At 43.5% G+C, this 17905-nt stretch overlaps 1 protein-coding gene across 2 annotated transcripts in view; it reads right to left on the reverse strand.

Moving 5' to 3' along the window:
* The window catches only part of Prkce (protein kinase C epsilon), a 492097-nt gene that overhangs the window by 76930 nt on the left and 397262 nt on the right, over window positions 1-17905 (reverse strand). For both annotated transcript variants that reach the window (XM_015479707.2, XM_048804447.1), the window contains exon 11: window positions 11675-11829. In XM_015479707.2, coding sequence (XP_015335193.2) covers window positions 11675-11829 — 155 coding nt within the window. The remainder of the gene's footprint in view (window positions 1-11674; window positions 11830-17905) is intronic.

The following is a 17905-nucleotide window of genomic DNA, read 5'->3' on the forward strand; positions in this document are numbered from 1 at the left end:
CCTACTGTTGAATACATTGAAGCAATACTTGTTCCAGGATTCCTACTTACTATAAAACACTGCATAATCGTAAAGTAAAAGTAATACAGGTATCAAGTTCTCCTTCACAGGACAGGTCCTGATGCCTCCAACCACTTTATTTGGAAGATTCTGTACAGATAAGATGTTTTCATCAGTTTGCCAACCGGCAGGATACAGCCATGATGAAGTTTCTGAGACACAAAGTGAATCTTATCAACCATACTTTCTGCCACTAACATGTAGTGGGCGCCACTTCTGTACTAGACATAGTTCTTAGAGTTTTACACGTTTTAACTCACTTGACGCACACAACATGTCCATGGGGGAGGTAGCAATCCCATTGTACAGATGGAGAAACTGAAGTTTAAAGAAGTTAAGTTCCTTGCCCAAGATCATATATTGAAGCCGCAGAGGCAGCATTGGAGCCCAGGACTTCCAGAGTCGTGTTCTTAATCACTATTCAGTTCTATGCTACGTACCAGGAGAGCCACAAAATTAGAAGATCACAGAGTTCCCTGGGCATTTTTCCTTTGAACACACATTACTAGCTGAAACATTCAAACACATTTAATCAGGAATTTCCCTCTGGTTCCAAACTTCCTGTTTGCCCTGAACATCCGATGTCAATGGGAGTCAGAACGCTACTTCTGATCTGGTCAGCAATAACGCGGCTTCCTCAGAGCAGTGTAAACTTGGCTTTCATCCCAACCAGCTCGGTCTCCACTCTCTCCTTCTCCCCTCCCCTGCATCATGTCACAGTGACTCTAGCCACACTGTGATCAGTAGGTGACCCTGACTGAAACCAGTTAGCAGTAAAGATGGTCTCATTCTCAAGTACATTTGGACTTACAAAAAAAGAAGATCTTGGGCTGATATTTAGCTTTCCTTTATCAGGGGGACAAGTCCTTCATTTATATAGCATGGGAGAGGGACAAGATGACTCTCATGACTAATATGCACATTGCCAATGTCAGCTTATTTGTTGAGGCAAATCATATAGGACTGGATGGTGGGGGCTGTGTGGGAGTTCAAGAAGGTGGCTGGGTGCAAAGGGAGCCTGAGAAGGAGGTTGAGGCCCCAGTCAGACTGTAGCTTTCTAATGTAAGCAGATCTATCAGTGTGTTCCTGCAGTTAATCAGTACAGTTGGCCCTCCCAATCCACAGCTTCTGCATCTGTAGATTCAACCAACCTTAATGAGAAAATATTTTTTAAGAGTCATGTCTGAGCTGGATGTGGCGTACGCCTGAAATCCCAGCAACTCAGGAGGCTGAGGCAGGAGGATTGCAAAGTTGAGGCCAACCTGGGCAACTTAGCAAGACCCTGTCTCAAAATAAAGTGAAAAAGTCTGGGGAAATAGTTCAATGGTAGAGTATCTCTTAATTAATCCCTAGTACTGAAAAAAATGTATCTGTATTGAACATGTAGAATTTTTAGTCATTATTTCCAAAATAATACAATATAACAAGTATTTACATAGCATTGACTTTGTTTCAAATAGGCTAAGTAAACTAGAGATGATTTAAGGTATCCAAGAGGATTTACATAAGTTATATAAAAATAGGCACCATTTTATGTAAGGGACTTTGAACATCTATGGATTTTAGTACTCAAGGAGGTCCTAAAACTGATCCCCTATGGATTCTGAGGGACCATCCTCCCTAGGGTTCCAAAGTACCAATAGGAATGGAATATCACCAAAGAAAGTTATATTTTTCTGAGATCACGGCCCTGTCCTAGGTCGACCCTTAACCTGCACAAAAGACACAGACGCACCTGCCTATCCTTGCTTCTCCAAGATGTGGGTCTTACACTACTGCTTTCTTTGTGGATAAGTCAACACCCGCTGATGCATTGGATGAACCTCAAAACAACCTCCACAGGCACTTTTATGATCATTAGTTATTTAACTCTTACGACTTATGCCAAGTCCACAGGTTTTACCATCTTACTTTACTTAATATTTATTATTAGTACCATTTATAGATGAGGAAACTGTGGCTCAGAATGAGGCCATTTGCCCAGGGCTACATAGTAAGTGACAATACTGGGGCTTGAACCCAGATCCTCTGTATGAGTTTGCTAAAGCTTCCATAAAAACCACAGGTTGGATGACTTAATCAACAGAATTTTATTTTCTATGATGGTGGAAGCTGGAAGTCCAAGCCCAAGGTGCTGGCAGGCTGGTTTGTTCTCTCTTTGGATTGCAAGTGGCTATCTCCTTCTGGTGTCCTCACATGGGCTTCTCATTGTGCTTTTTTGTATCCCAGTCTCCCATTCTTATAAGGATATGGGTCATGTTGGACTAGGAAATACTCTAATGACCTAATTTTGCCTCAATCACCTCTTTAAGGAAGGACCTTATCTCTAAATATTATCATATTCCAAGGTACCAAGGTTTAGAGATTCAACCTATAAATTTGGGTGAGGGGGGCATCATTAAGCCCATAGCACCTTCTGACTTGAAAATCTGATGCTCTCCATCCACTGAACCAATATTTATGGAGCCTACAAGGTGCTATGAATGATACTAAGCACTCCGCTGATGTTGTCTCATGTAATTTTCAAAACACTCCAAGGAATTTTGCATTATAATTCCCAAGGCACAGAGAAGAAACTAGTCTACAGTTTGATTATTATACCCAGCAAGACACAACAAAAATGAGGCAGACCCAGTATTCTCTGACCCAAATGCAGAACTGTCTTCAAAATACAACTTTGCTTCACACACAATCAGCAGCAATCAGGACAGGGTGACCTAGCTCTGGCAGTGAAAGTGGGACATAGGATCTGGAAAAGTCTTCTTGGAAAGATCATGAATCCTATGGATAATAACAGTAGTTACCTCATGCTGTGGCTATGGCTATGATTGCTGTCCTTGTTATTATTTTATTGACTTTAGATAAAGAGGATAGGTAGATGCCTACTACTATTTTTCTCTTCATCCCCAAACTACACACAAAAATGGGAGAGCAAGAGAAGAAACATCAGCCACACCATTTGGAAGCTGGAACACAAATGGGTGAGTGGTAACTAACTCATCCAAAGCTGAATCTCGAACCAGCAGTGAGTGGGGAAAGTCAAGAAAAAGTAAATTTATATTGCATAATTTCATCCCCTCCTCCAAAGCTCAGGATTAAGTGATAAGTTATCTATGGAGATGATGATGATGCATAGAGAAATAAAACCAGAGTTTTGACCAAAAAGAAGTTATAAACCCAGATTCTTTTATTTCCTCTTTCTACCCGGAGAGGTTGATTCTCTAGAGAAGAGAAGAAAGAAGATCTCCAGACCTCGGGGGAGGGGATTGGGCACTAGGGAGAACAGGAGAACTAGACAAACACATGTACTCTGGAAGTTGGTCCTCCAGCCCTCTCCCTTCCCTTGACTCCTGCAGTGCAGGCTGTCAGAACTTCCTGCTTCAGACAGGACACTAGAAGGCGATCCTGGGGTGATCTAAGCCCTTTAGGAGGGAAGGTCTAACTCTTATCAATGGATAGAGTTTTCTAGGTGGCTAGCCAGATTAGTCTAGAATGAACCTCAAGATGGGTAGTTCAACATCCAAATGATAGTTACAAAAAGATAAAACAAATTGTTAAAGAAGAAAAATATTTTCCAAAACTGAAGGTCAATTTTCCAAATTAAAGAGATCTATCTAGGAGTCAACCTAATGGATAAAAACAGACCTATACTTTATCATTAAATAATTTTATAATAATGGAAACAGAAAACTGTAACACATTTCTGGAAAAAAATGAAATAGGTTCACACAAAGGATCAAGAATCAGAATGACTTTAGACTTTTTAATAGCAACAATGGAAGTAAGGAGACATTGGAACACCTTCAAATTTTGATCAAAACCAGTTTTCAATCTAGACTCCTTTGTCTGGGCAAACTTTCATCAAGTTGGAGAATAAAACAAAGATGATTTTAGACATGAAAAACTACTGCAAGTGCTATACTAAATCGAGGGAGTCTAGCAAGAAAGAGGAAGATGTGAGATATAGGAAACAGAAGCTTCAACACAGGATGGCAAGAAAAGGAAGAAGAGGACAACAGTGATGGGGAAATCCCAGCGGCAGCCCTGCAACTGGCACAGAGAACATCTCTTCATACTAGGGCAGTTTAGAAGCTTCTGGAAGAAATTTATCCAAGAATGGGAAATTGATAGAATACCAATTGTATCTAATCATCCTATGGGATAATGTGGAAAATTTGTAAGTTTGTGGGTAAATTAATAATGAGTAAACAGAAAAACAAAAAGATAATTATTAACCAAAAAATATAGCCAAGGGAAAGTATTTATGGCATACCACATGACTTAGTTCCATAGCATATTTCACAGTCATAATAGTGAGCACATTGTATATTCATTTAACCAAAAGTACAGTAAACTGTATAGAGAGGATGTGGGACTGGGAAGGGAGTGTTAAGTGACAGGGAACAGGGGGTGAGTAAGCAGGAAAGAGAATTAGACCTTCATCTTTCACAGAAGAAAGTAACTAGGTAGGACCTAAAACACACAAAAAAGTAATAATAATATAATGTTATGTGGAAATATAGAGATCCATACTGAAAGCTAAGAAAGTAAAAGTGTTGCTTCTTTGGAAGGGAAAATGGAGCAGAAGGGGGTGGGGAATAGAAAACTGTTCTTTATTTATCTAAACACCTTGCAGAACTGTTTGCTTCTTTATCTGTATTATATCTTTGATTAAAATAACATTTAAGTTTCAAACTATTTCACTGTGTAAACTCGGGTGAGTTACTACCCAATTTTGGTGTTCAAATTCCACATCTATAAAATGAAGGCGCTGGATTCTGTAGTCTCTGAGGCCTTTGATTAAACATTCACTCACAGTTCCTGCCACAGTAGCTGATATCCTCCCACTGAAGACTCTACCCTTAGACTCTTGGGAGTTTGATATTCAAATTTCATTTTAATAAAAGGTGAGGGAAAACTAATAGCTGAGAATAGTCCTTGGTGACTAAGCTCTATTGGTCACCAGGTCCTCGAAGACTGGAAAGGAAAAAATAGAGGATCACTCCACCATCCACTCCTCCCCTGATTTGCATTAGCTTTAAATAAATGGACAATGTACTGGAAGGAGATGAGGCTATATTAGACCTCAGTATTAGTATTGGGTCTTCCAGTTATTAACACAGGTTTAATTAAAGACATTTTCATAAGGATGTCTCCAATTGTGCCAATGACAGAAAGCGACTCCAGGGATCTAGGTACACACACTCCCTTTGACTACCAGGAAGGCCTGATTAAAGTCTGTCTGGGCTTGGAGAGCACAGCTAGTGTAACAGGCACCTAGGGAAAGATGACTCTGCAAATGAGGACAATGGCTCATTAAGAATCAGAAGGCTTTGGAAATTCAAGGAGCAGGGGAGCTTTGCAACTTAAAACTTCCCTCTATGGTGGACCAAGACCAAATTTTAGTGCTTGAATGCCAAATGTTAATCATTCATGATACTTTACATAAATAAAATGGCCTTCGTTCCCCATTGTTTTCACATCGTCTAGCAGTTGGACTCCTGGCAATCACTCTTAACTACCTGAAGAAGGAGACCAATGAGCCAGGTGTGATCTGAACTTCTCAAATGGAAACAAGTCACAAAGAGGTTCTATAACTCGACTGAGATTTCTTAAAGAATCCTGTGGAAACTATTAAACTGCTTTCCTTGGGCAGCTATGAGATCTGTAATGATGAAACGGACTCCACACCCTTTCTTTACTATTTAAAATTTTATTTGTTTGGGCTGGGGTTGTAGCTCAGTGGTACAGCACTTGCCTAGTATGTGTGAGGCACTGGGTTCAATACTCAGCACCACATAAAAATAAAATAAACGTTTCTCAACAGCTAAAAAGTATGTCTTAAAATTTTTTTTTATTCGTTGAATGTCTCCTACGACTTTTTTCATTTAAAAAAGTCCAACTTTACTGAAGGAAGGAAAAGGGGTAAGAAGGAATTCATTCTTCTAATGTGATTCCAGAATCCCCTTTTGGAGCCTACATTGCATAAAAGATCTCCAATGTTCTTTTGATAGATCTTAATAAAAATCAACTCAATGTAATCTTATTAGGTTAGCTAACATTTATTGAGGCTTTACTGAAGTAGGCATTCTTCAAAATCACTTAGAGCTATTAACTCACGAAATCCCTACAGCTTCAGGAGACAAGCACAACTGTCAATCCCACTTTCTAGATGAAGACACAGAGACAGAAAGCTTTAAGACACTTGGCTGAGTTGTAAATTCTGTGTTCTTTACCACTGCTGATATGCAGTGCTCCTGGATTTTAGATTGGAAAAGAATAAGAAGGTGCATTTCTGGGCTGGGGATGTGGCTCAAGCAGAAACGCGCTCGCCTGGCATGCGCAGGGCGCTGGGTTCGATCCTCAGCACCACATAAAATAAAGATGTTGTGTCCACCAAAAACTGAAAAATAAATATTAAAAAAATTCTCTCTCTCTCTCCTCTCTTTCTCTCTCTGAAAAAAAAAAAAAGAAGGTGCATTTCTGTGTGCCAAGCTCCCCTCTCAGGGTGCACCTCTCCCCCCTCTGAGGCCCATCACAATCTCTCTCTTCTGTCTTTTATGCCACATTAGTGAGATGCAGTCTTTGTCAGTCGCTGCTGTTGAACGTGTACAAGTACCGAACATGACGTAGAGGAAGAGAAAGTTCCCTCTATCAAGTTTGGACAGAAGGTCCACCCTTTGATACTTCCACCTCTCCCAGTGTGTGTGAGTAAGTGTGGGTGGAGAAGGACTTTTCCAAGCCTCAGCCAGGAAGAGTGGGAACACGTTGATCTAATGCAGTCGCCTGCCATAGCACATAGATTTGACACTAACAAGTACCTTGCGCTGCCTGGGGCAGATGGACTGACCCTAAGGAGGACCAGAGAAAATGGGGCTGTGCCTATGAGCTTGCATTGTCTTTCACGTATGAAACATCAGCCAGAGATCACTGGCCAACTCGCCACTAAATTGGCACGTGTATAAATTCCAGCAGAAAAGCTGGAAAATTCAGTCTCAACTTTGGCAATGAAGTTCATTCTCCAAAGCTTGGTCTTGCTGATCTCCTAAATAAACTGTCTTTATCTTGCAAGATACAGTCTCTGCCTGTTTTCAGAACAGCCAAAAACAAATAGGTAAGGACATACACAGCCTCTCAGTCGACCTCATACTGACTCCCTCTACAGCTCTTATGTGGGAAACTTGGAACAAAAGCAACATGGGCATACAGTCCCCTGTTTGTCACATCAGAGATAAAGGAGGAACTGGGTATTGTTTATACTCAAGGGGGAAAATGCGTACTGCTCTGTTAGGAATGCTTTAAACAGAGACTTTCAAGAAATACACACCTATGAAGTAGCAACCTCATAGACTGGAAGGTTCTGGAGTAGTACAGACCGGAAAACAGACATGTATTGAACACCAACAACAAACAGGGTGCCGTCCTAGACCACTCAGGTAAGCACCCTCTGGGGAAGTTCTCACTCACAGAATAGGTATCATAAGTTTAAGGACAAGGTTAGCAAAGGGAACCTGCTCAATGCATAGTTCAGAGTGATGCTATGTTGCTTAGGGGAGACCTGATCCCATGATGGAGAAAGCCACACAGAGGAGGGGGCACATGACACAGTAATATAGGTAGGATGGAATTTCTCTAGAGCTCTGCCCCCCTCCCCCCAAAACATCTGGAGAACATTTTAAAAGCACATAGATTCCTGAACCCATAGCAGACCTATTAAATCAAAAGCTCTACGTGTGTTACGCTGGGATCTATCTGCATTCTGTTGTCATTGCGGCAAAAAATACACAGAAGTAGATGAAAGAATGACCTCCAAATACCTATCATTCAGCTTCAGCAATCATCAACCCATGACCATTCTTTTTTTTTAATCTATACCCTTATCTATTTCCCCTCCTCTAGTATTATGGAATTGGTTTTTGTTTTTTTTTTAACCTGGGACTCTGAGACAGACCCTGGATGTGAATTGGGAAACAATCATTAAGACAAGGGAATCCCAGGGCCAGAGGGAACAAAGGCACAGAGAAATGAAAGAGAACAGTATTTGCAGTAGAATAGCAAGTAATCTGGAGAACTAAGAGGGTAGGATACATGTTTAGGGTGCTGATAGAAGTCAAAAGATCAACAGGGGCCACTAGGGCCCTGTTAGCACATAATAAGGTGTCTTTGTGAGAAACACAATGCTAAAACTTAACTGTCATTGTGATGGCACTGGGAGGTCGGACCTTTAAGAGGCATTTAAGGTTTAACCCCAGAGTGAGCTTACCCTGTCTTGCACAAGCCCCTCATCTCCGCCCTCCCTTCCTCTTTCCACCATTGTTTTTGGTCTTGGATCACATGATATCTTCCACCACATTATGACACAGCAAGAAAGTCTCATCAGATGCCGACAACTTGTTCTTGAATTTCCTAGCCTCTAGAACTGTGGGCCAAGAAAGCTCTGTCTTTTATAAATTACCCACTCAGTTATTCTGTTGTAACTGCACAAAATGACCTAAGATACACAAAAAGACACCTCTGGGAAGAAAAACAAAAACACCTCTTTCTTGAGGTTGAAGCTACTCACGCAAGTAGAGTGGGGCTAGATGCTGTTCCCATTCACTGCCATACCCTTCACTTCCGTCCATGCCCAAGCCACAGAGCTGCACAGTGCCAGGGTGGCAAGGAGTCTGAGTCCACGCAGGGGGTTGGGCTTTCTCTTATAAGGGTCAAAGAAGGGACCATATGGCAACCAGCTATAAAATAACACTGAGCATCAACAGAGGGGTTGGAGGACAGACTGGGAGGGTGGAAAACCAAGAGTCAGGGAGTGAGTTGTCAATAAACTATTAAAAATCATCCAGGGAAAGAGGGAAGAGGGCCTTAAAGGTCAAGCTTCAAGAGGTAGAGATGAGTATTTGGGGTAGAATAGCAAGTAAGTCGGAGAACCAAGAGGGTAGGATACATGTGAGGAACTGCTTTTGTTTGGGTTCTGGGGAGAACTGGGAGCTAGCTATAGAGATCAGAGAATCGCGGGGCATATAGAAGCCATTCCAAGCCATGGGAAGGTTGGAATTGCCCAGGGAGAATATTTGGGGTAAGAATAAAGAGGGGTGAAGGCCTTTCAGAAAAGTTGCATTTAAAGAATGAGACAGGAAGAAAAGGAGCCAGCCCAGGTTCTGCCGTGATCAGGGAGAGGAGAACAACAGAGAGATGAAGCGAGAATAGTTCATAGAAGCTAATAGAGCAAAAGTGGTCACAGGTGTGGTGAGAGGGAGGCAGAAATATAAGGGAAGGTCAAGTTCTGGAGCACCTAGAATACAAAGCTGAACAGCTTGGAGTTGGACTTGAAAAGGCATCCTAACAAGTGTCACATGCACAGCAGGAAATGGTCAGTCACAGTTAATACTCCTGCCACTTACCAAGAATGACCTTGGACCAATTATTCCAGAGTCTCTATCCTTGCTAGTAAACTGTGGATGACTTGTACCTGCTCTAACAGGGATGGTGTCGGGGAGACATCCCAAGGAATGGCAATTTTTCTTGTCACCAGGCACTGACAAGTAGCATGGATGATCTTTCCACATCTCTAACTAGCTTACAAATTGCTTTGGCGGCAAAGATTAGAGTTTAAGACTAATTGAAGTCAACGGTCATATTTGATATAAATCGCGTGCAAGGCAAGAAAATTAAGAATAAGAACAACAAGATAAGGGTTTAAAAAGAAGAAGTGGCTCTTTGCAACTTAGTGAAGGATACATGTGGAGGTCTACTGCTAATGGCAGGTGCAGCAATGAGAGCATCAAATTGCAATTCATTCACCAACAACAGCATGAGGGATAGAGAGAGTCACTCTGGATGATTCGGCCAGGCCAACAGCATTGCAAGTGGCCTCTGGGCTGGTGAATTCAAAACAAGGTGCTGTTGGAAGTGGGGTGAGAAGGGTATACTGGGCTGTTCCAGATACTACCTGAGATGACTCCCAATGAGCCACACCCGAGTATGGTCCTGCAACCCCTTCCCTGGAGTTGATGCAACCTATGATTTACTCTAACGAATGGAGTAGGCAAAAGTGATGTGATGTCACTATTGTGATTATGTTACATTATATGGCAAAGGTACAGAGATTTTTGTAGATATAATTAAGGTTCCTTTGGTGGGCCTGATTAGAGTCCTTTAAAAGAAGGCCCGGGTTGGGGGTGTAGCTCAGTGGTAGAACATTTGTCTGGCATGCATAAGGCCCTGGGTTCCACCCCTCACATAGCAAAACAAGTAAATAAATCAATAAGGATCCAGGACTTCTCTGAAGTTAGTGACTTGAAGCAGGAAAGACTCTCTTGCTGGCCTTGCAGAAGCAAGCCACATGAGTTCTAAGGCTGCAAGGAAAAGAATTCTGCCATCAGCATATGGGCTTGGAATAGCAGCTCAAACTTCAGAGGAGAATGCAGCCTAGCTAACATCTCAATCACAGCCCTGTGAGACCCCGAATACAGGATGCTGGTGTGTTGGGCTCCTGCAAAACAAGGAGATAATAAATGGGTGCTGTCCGAAGCCTCTGTTTGTGGTTATGGGTTATATAGACAATAGGAAATAAATACATGGGCTCCATTGTGGAGGGCCATGATAGCACGATAAAAAGTATGGGCTTTGTTATGTGGGCTGGAGAGAACTATTCACTATTTTTTCCTTGCATTAGGAAGTTGAGAGATGACAGAAGGAAGGGAAGCCTGGGGTGGGGTTGACCAGAACCCCTCAAAGAACATTTACTCAGGCCATTGCTCTCAGGGGCAGGTTAGAAAACTTTTTAAGTTCAGTAACTAAGTTCTAAGTTAAACCAAGACAGCTGCTCTTCCACCCAATTAAAAAAACAAAAAAATGAGGAGGCAAAGACCAAGTAAAGATATTGATAGTCACTGGAAAAAAAAAAAACTTAGGGAACTTCAATGTCCTTGTTGCTAATTATAAATATTTACTCCTCCCAGAATTCTTGACCTCACAGAAAAGCCTGCTTAAACAGTCATGCTCCGTTACCGGAAAGTGTGTGTGTGTGTGTGTGTGTGTGTGTGTTTCTTGGAAGGAATTGGGCAGTAATAAAGGACTGGACAATCTGTAAAATGTCACTTCCTGTTGGGTAATGTCTAGTTCCCACTCCCCTCCCCCATCCTAGATCATAACCCCCCCTCCCCAGTCCCCTCTGAGCAACCCCCCCTTCCCTGATTCTATCAGCTGGAGACAACTGAGCCAAACAAACTCAGGAAGTGGCAAAAGATCGGGAAGGGGAGGAAGTTCATGGCACAGAAGGAAAAAGCCAAGAGAATGCCCTGATGCTCAAGGAAGCGGGTGGGGGAGAGAGAGAAATGAAAGTCGCCCCAAGGTCACTCGGTGCCAAGCCCTTAAATGTCATCTCTGAGCTTTAAATCAAAACTGGCACAAACAGTGGGTCAAATCTCCAGGGACCATTCAAATATTAACATTCACAGTGATAAACAGTCCCCCCAAAAGTCTTCTGTAAGCAAATTAGAACAAACAACTCATCTAAAATCAGTTGCTGGGAGACCAGTTGGGAAAAGAGCCAAGTTCAAGCGTCTGGAGAAGTCTTTACTCTTTGGCTTTCAGGAAAGAGGAGAGAAGGAGCTACCTGTAGATCACGCCATGCTGGTGCAGGAACATGAGGGCCGACGTGACCTCGGCAGCATAGAATCGTGAACGAGGCTCGTCAAATTTTCGGGAGCGCTGAATCTGGAACATGAGGTCTCCACCATTCACATATTCCATGACGAAAAAGAGGCGGTCCTGCAGGGAGAGAAGAAAATGCCATTTAGGTCATTTTGTGGCAGCCTGTCTACTCAGGCCACTATGCTGTGAGCCAGGGGTGACAACCAGGGCTCAAGGGGCAGAAAGGCTCAAAGGTGGGTAAATGCTGGTAGCACGTGAGCCAGCAAGAGGACAAAGGAATGAAACACACAAGTTAGGGTACAGAGTGTTATTTAAAAACTTATTTCTTGCTGGGTGGGGAGGCACATGCCTGTAATCCCTGCTACTTGAGAGGCTGAGGCAGGAGGATTGCAAGTTTGAGGCTAACCTCGGATCTTAGCAAGACCCTCAGCCACTTAGCAAGACTCTGTCTCAAATAATAAAAAGGGCTGAGGATGTGGCTCCGTGGCAGGTGCCCCTGGATTCAATCCCTGATACCAAAACAAACAAACAAACAAAACCCAACCACCACAACAATAAAACCTTTGTTCTCTGTCTAATTTAAATTGACAGAAAGGAGAACCAGGCCTTTGATTCTGGTCATAACTTGAGGTGTGGCTCTGGACAAGCCTTTCCCCTTTTGGAGGCACTGGGTTCCTTTCGGGTAGACTGAATAATGATCTTCCAAAAGATGCCCAGGCCTTAATCCCTGGAACATGTGGCTCTTTATAGGGGAAAAAGTATTCTGCAGATGTGATGAAGTCAGGGATTCTGAGAAGGAGAGACTCGGCTGGATCACTGGGGTGGGCCCTGGGCAACCACTAGTGTCCTTCCAAGAGGGAGGTAGAGGGAGATTTGGGGAGCATGGGGAGGCAGTGGGATGATGGAGGCAGAGACTCGAGCGTCTGCAACCACAAGTCAAAGAACGCAGGCAGTCACCAGAGGCTGGAGTCTCTGGAGGGAGAACGGCCTAGCACGCTGACCTCTTGACTGTGGCTCAGGAATGCTCTCTCAAACTTCTGGTCTCTAGAAATGTGAGAGAATGAATTCTATTGGGTTAAGCCACTAAGTTTGTGGAAATTTGTTAAGGAAGTCCTAGGAAATTTGGAAGACTGTAATGTGAAATACCTTGAAATCAATTTTACAACAATAAATAATAATGGCTGTGAGACCTCCCGTCCCCTGGGAGGGCCACTTTGTGCTTTGAAAGATATTCCCTCTAGGATTCCTATGAATCCTCCCTCAGGCTTCAGGATGATCCAGGACACTGCCAGACTTCACTGAGGGTGGCACTTCCTTATCTGCAATCTATGGTAACATGGGGAGAGGATATACTAAAATTCACTTTTACACAGTTTCTTTTTTCATTTCTTTCTCTCTTTCTCTCTCTCTCTCTCTCTCTCTCTCTCTCTCTCTCTCTTCCCCCTTTCTTCTTCTTCTTCTGCTTCTCCCCCTCCTCCTTCTTCTTCCTCCTCTCCTCGTCCTCCTCCTCATACTCCTTCTCCTCCTCTTTCTCCATCTTCTTCTTCTCCTTCTCTTTCTTATCTATTTATTATTATTTTTGTAACACTGGGAATTGAACCCAGTAGCATTCTACTACTGAATACATCCCCAGCTCATTTTGTTTTTATTTAGAGACAGGTCTCACTAAGTTGCTGAGGCTGGGCCTCAAACTTGAGATCCTCCCGCCTCGGCCTCTTGAGTAGCTATGATTATGGAGTATACCACTGTGCCTTGCTTGCACAGTTTTTTGATGACTATTTTCTAAGGAATGCTGTGCTAGACAGGCAATGAAGTATATCACTGCCCTGGGGAGAGTGGGGGTTATAATTCAGGGGTGCAGATGGGAGATGGAAAGAATGATTTTTAAACCACAGGAGCAAAGTTACACTGGGTACAGAAAGAATTTAGAGAAAGGACCACTCGCTGACATGGAAGCAGGAGGGATGGACTTTTTTCTTGAGAGAAAGAGAAGGTAGGGGAGGCAGGAACAAATGCCAGGACTTGGAAAACAGAGTGAGCATGTCCAGGGGCCAGCAAACAGACCAGATCAGCTGGGAGGAAGGTTAACAACGGTGTGAGAGGTCACAGGGCCAGAGTGCATCCTTAATACACAGGCTAACAGAAGCTTCCCGGAGCACATTGTTTTTCATTAAGACTGAGTAAAAATTACCAAGGGTACTTCTTTATTCATAAAGTATATCTATTTCATTACAGGCAGTAATCCCAGAGTCAATAAATGTTACTGATCCTTCTCCTGACCATATCTCTGGAATTACTCAGACTTTATTGGTATTCACGAAGGGTCAAGGACTTGAGTTGCTATATTTCCCCTTCAAGGCCTGCCTCATTTTCTCCCCAGGGTGAAGTATGTAGCTGCCTTGTTGACTGTTCATGCAGTCATCCCTTCTGCATCCAAACCTTTTTTTAAAAAAAACCAATGCTCAGTAAACTATGGAACCAGTCTAGGTGTCCATCAATGGAAGAATGGATCAAGAAAATGTGGTATATATATATACACAACGGAGTTTGATTCAGTCATAAAGAAAAATGAAATTATGTCACTTGCAGAAAAGTGGATGGAACTTGAGACATGATGTTAAGCAAACCTTTCAGAAGGTCAAGGGTCATATTTTTCCCTCTCATATGTTGGAAGCTACAGAGGAAAGGGGGAAAAAAGGTGAGGGGAGACAAGGATCTCATGAAAATCAAAGGGAGATCAGGAAAGGGACCAGGGGTTGTGAAGCAAAAACAGAGAGAGGAAGTGCTGGGGAGTGTGATATTGGCCAAATAATATTGTTATATTATGTGCACGTCCCATATGTAACAAGTCCCATCATTACGTACAACGATAATGCACCAATTAAATAGAAAAACATGGATAGAGGAAATGAAATGCTCGGGCCCACTCCATCCCAACAAAATCAATATATCTAAGGGGGGACCCAGGCTCCCCAGGTGATTTCAATGTGTGTCCAGGGTTGAAAATCATGGGCTCTATCTGGCTTTGGTCAAGGTATTTTATATCTGTGTGGTTGATTGTGGATTATACGACAGTCCTTTTTTGTCTTTTTCAGGATTCTCCCAAGAACAGGAGTTCTCCAACTTTGCATCAGAATCACAAGAACACGCATTCCCCCAGATTTCTGAAGATGTGGAGTGGAGCCTGTACATCTGCATCTCTAACAAGCACCCGGGTGATGTTGATGCTGCTGGTCCAGGGACCGCACTTTGAGAAGCTTTGCTCTAGAGCCCAGGGAGCAAGCCTTGCACATGACAAGTAGAGCAGCAGCGTCCACTTCACACTGCCCACAAGCTGAACCACACCATGAGAAACAGCCACTGCAACGCCCTCCAGAGCCACCCACCCCGAACTCGGGCTGCAGGAACAATGGAGTGTTTCCTTGACTGTATTTGAAAGAATGCAAATCTCTAAAGGGGGAAATCCTCCCTTTCCCGCCCTCTTCCCCGGCTCATTTTTATTCTACAACATTGGATACATGGCATTGAAGCTTTGGGGCTGTGGAGTGAGAAAAAAACTCCCACCTCGACTTCATCCCTCCCTGCTTGTGTAACCTGAAGCAAATGACTTCATCTCTCTGGGCTCAGTTTCCTGACCTGTAAAACTGAGGATAATAGGACCTGCCTTACGGGCTTCTTGTGAGGATTAAATTCCATGTTAAAATGCCTGGTTCATAGTTGATGCTCCATAAAGATTACCCATGTCTATTGTTACAGAGAGTACAGTAGCCGTTAGCATTATTAGCATTATTATCAAGTCTTTTTTTTTTTTTTTTTTTTTTGCTAACCTCCCCATGACTTTCTTCCCTGATTACCTCCTCTTCCAACCAACACTGCTTTGTGGCTTTCAGGCTGTTTTTTCTTCCTTTGTGACTGACAAGGGTTCTTCTCCCTCTCTTGTATGCTTCTCCTCCTCCCAGCCATGAAGTGCGGGAACCCCACAAGACCAGGACCCAGCCCTCTTGTTTCCCTGCTCTGCTGCTGGGTGACCTTGTCCACACCCACAGTTCCTAGGGCCTCTACACGGATGACTCCCAAACTTAAACCTCTCCTCCGGGCTTCAGTTTCACTTATCCAAGAGTTTTTCTGCCCTCCCCCAGATGCCTCACAGCTACTCAGACCAACATGTTGAAAAAGACTCCATGATTTTCCCTAACAGACTGGCCGTTGGCCAGGGCTGCCTGGCTCAGGGCAGGCCTACACCCTTCAGCCAATTTTCTAAGTCAGAAACCTGGAAGACAAGCTTGATCCTCCCTCTCCCTCATCCCTCACATCCATCACCGAGCCTTGCTGCTCCTACCTCTTGTGTCTTGGCACCTCTCACGTTGGTCTGTGCCTCTCCATTTCCATGACCATCATCCCGCCCAAGCGACTGGCATCTCTGTCTTATCTAGATTCTTGCATTGACTCTTAGTGATGTCCCCCACATTTATTCCAGCACCCTATCCACACACTAGTCATTCTATAGGCAGAGGGACCCTGCTGGACAGGAAATCCAGTTGTAACTCAACCCGTTTTCTCTCTCACTTTACTGTTTAATTCTTTTTTTTTTTTTAATAAATATTTTTTAGTTGTCAATGGACCTTTATTTTATTTATTTATATGCAGTGCTAAGAATTGAACCCAGTGCCTCACACATGCTAGGCAAGCACTCTACCACTGAGCCACCACCCCAGCCCCTCTGTTTAGTTCTTTAAAAGCCTTCTTGTTACTCTTAGAATAAATAGCTTCAAGGGCTCTACAATCTTTGCCTTCCAGCTAGCCCTTGTTGCCTCTGCCCCAGGATCTTGACTAATCTCCTCTCATGATGAATCCTTCCTCGTCCTATAGACTTACAATAGTGCAGTCAACTATTCTTTGGGGAAGCTTTCCAATGACAAGGTCAAGTCCTCCCATGATGTGCTACACTTATTATTATGAGATTCAGCCCAGACGAGGTTTTATTGTGTAATTGATTCATGATTTTCTCCCTCAGGAATGTGAATGCTCCAGAGAACAAAGACTGCTGGTAATTCTGGCCTGTCTTTTTAAGGGATTTAGAGACCCCTGAAAAGACCCAGGTGTGGTGGTGCACACCTGTAACCCCAGCAACACAGGAGGCTGAGGCAAGAGGATCGCAAGTTCGACTGATCCTCCCTCTCCCTCATCCCTCAAATTCATCGCCAAGCCTTTCTGCTCCTACCTCTTGTGTCTCTGCACCTCTCATGTTGCTCTACACCTCTCCATTACCGCCATTACCATGACCACCATCCCGCCCAAGCCTGCTCATTCCCCTGAACATCATAGAGGAGCAATCTTGGTTGTCTGGGTTCCTTATTGTATCTCCAGCAGCCAGAACTGAGCCTGGCCCATGGTGGGGTCTGGTATACCTGTGTTCCTGTTCTGTGCCTGCATTTTTTTTTTTTTTTTTTTTTTTACAACCTGGGGGATTAAACCCAGGGCTGCTCTCCCACTGAGCTCCATCACCAACCCTTTTCATTTTTCATTTTCAGTCAGGGTCTAGCTAAGTTGCCCAGGTGAGCCTCCCACTTGTGACCCTCCTNCTTCTCCCCCTCCTCCTTCTTCTTCCTCCTCTCCTCGTCCTCCTCCTCATACTCCTTCTCCTCCTCTTTCTCCATCTTCTTCTTCTCCTTCTCTTTCTTATCTATTTATTATTATGAGATTCAGCCCAGACGAGGTTTTATTGTGTAATTGATTCATGATTTTCTCCCTCAGGAATGTGAATGCTCCAGAGAACAAAGACTGCTGGTAATTCTGGCCTGTCTTTTTAAGGGATTTAGAGACCCCTGAAAAGACCCAGGTGTGGTGGTGCACACCTGTAACCCCAGCAACACAGGAGGCTGAGGCAAGAGGATCGCAAGTTCGACTGATCCTCCCTCTCCCTCATCCCTCAAATTCATCGCCAAGCCTTTCTGCTCCTACCTCTTGTGTCTCTGCACCTCTCATGTTGCTCTACACCTCTCCATTACCGCCATTACCATGACCACCATCCCGCCCAAGCCTGCTCATTCCCCTGAACATCATAGAGGAGCAATCTTGGTTGTCTGGGTTCCTTATTGTATCTCCAGCAGCCAGAACTGAGCCTGGCCCATGGTGGGGTCTGGTATACCTGTGTTCCTGTTCTGTGCCTGCATTTTTTTTTTTTTTTTTTGGT

Source organism: Marmota marmota, unplaced genomic scaffold (genome assembly GCF_001458135.2).
Source record: "Marmota marmota marmota unplaced genomic scaffold, marMar, whole genome shotgun sequence".
Taxonomy (NCBI): Eukaryota; Metazoa; Chordata; class Mammalia; order Rodentia; family Sciuridae; genus Marmota; species Marmota marmota.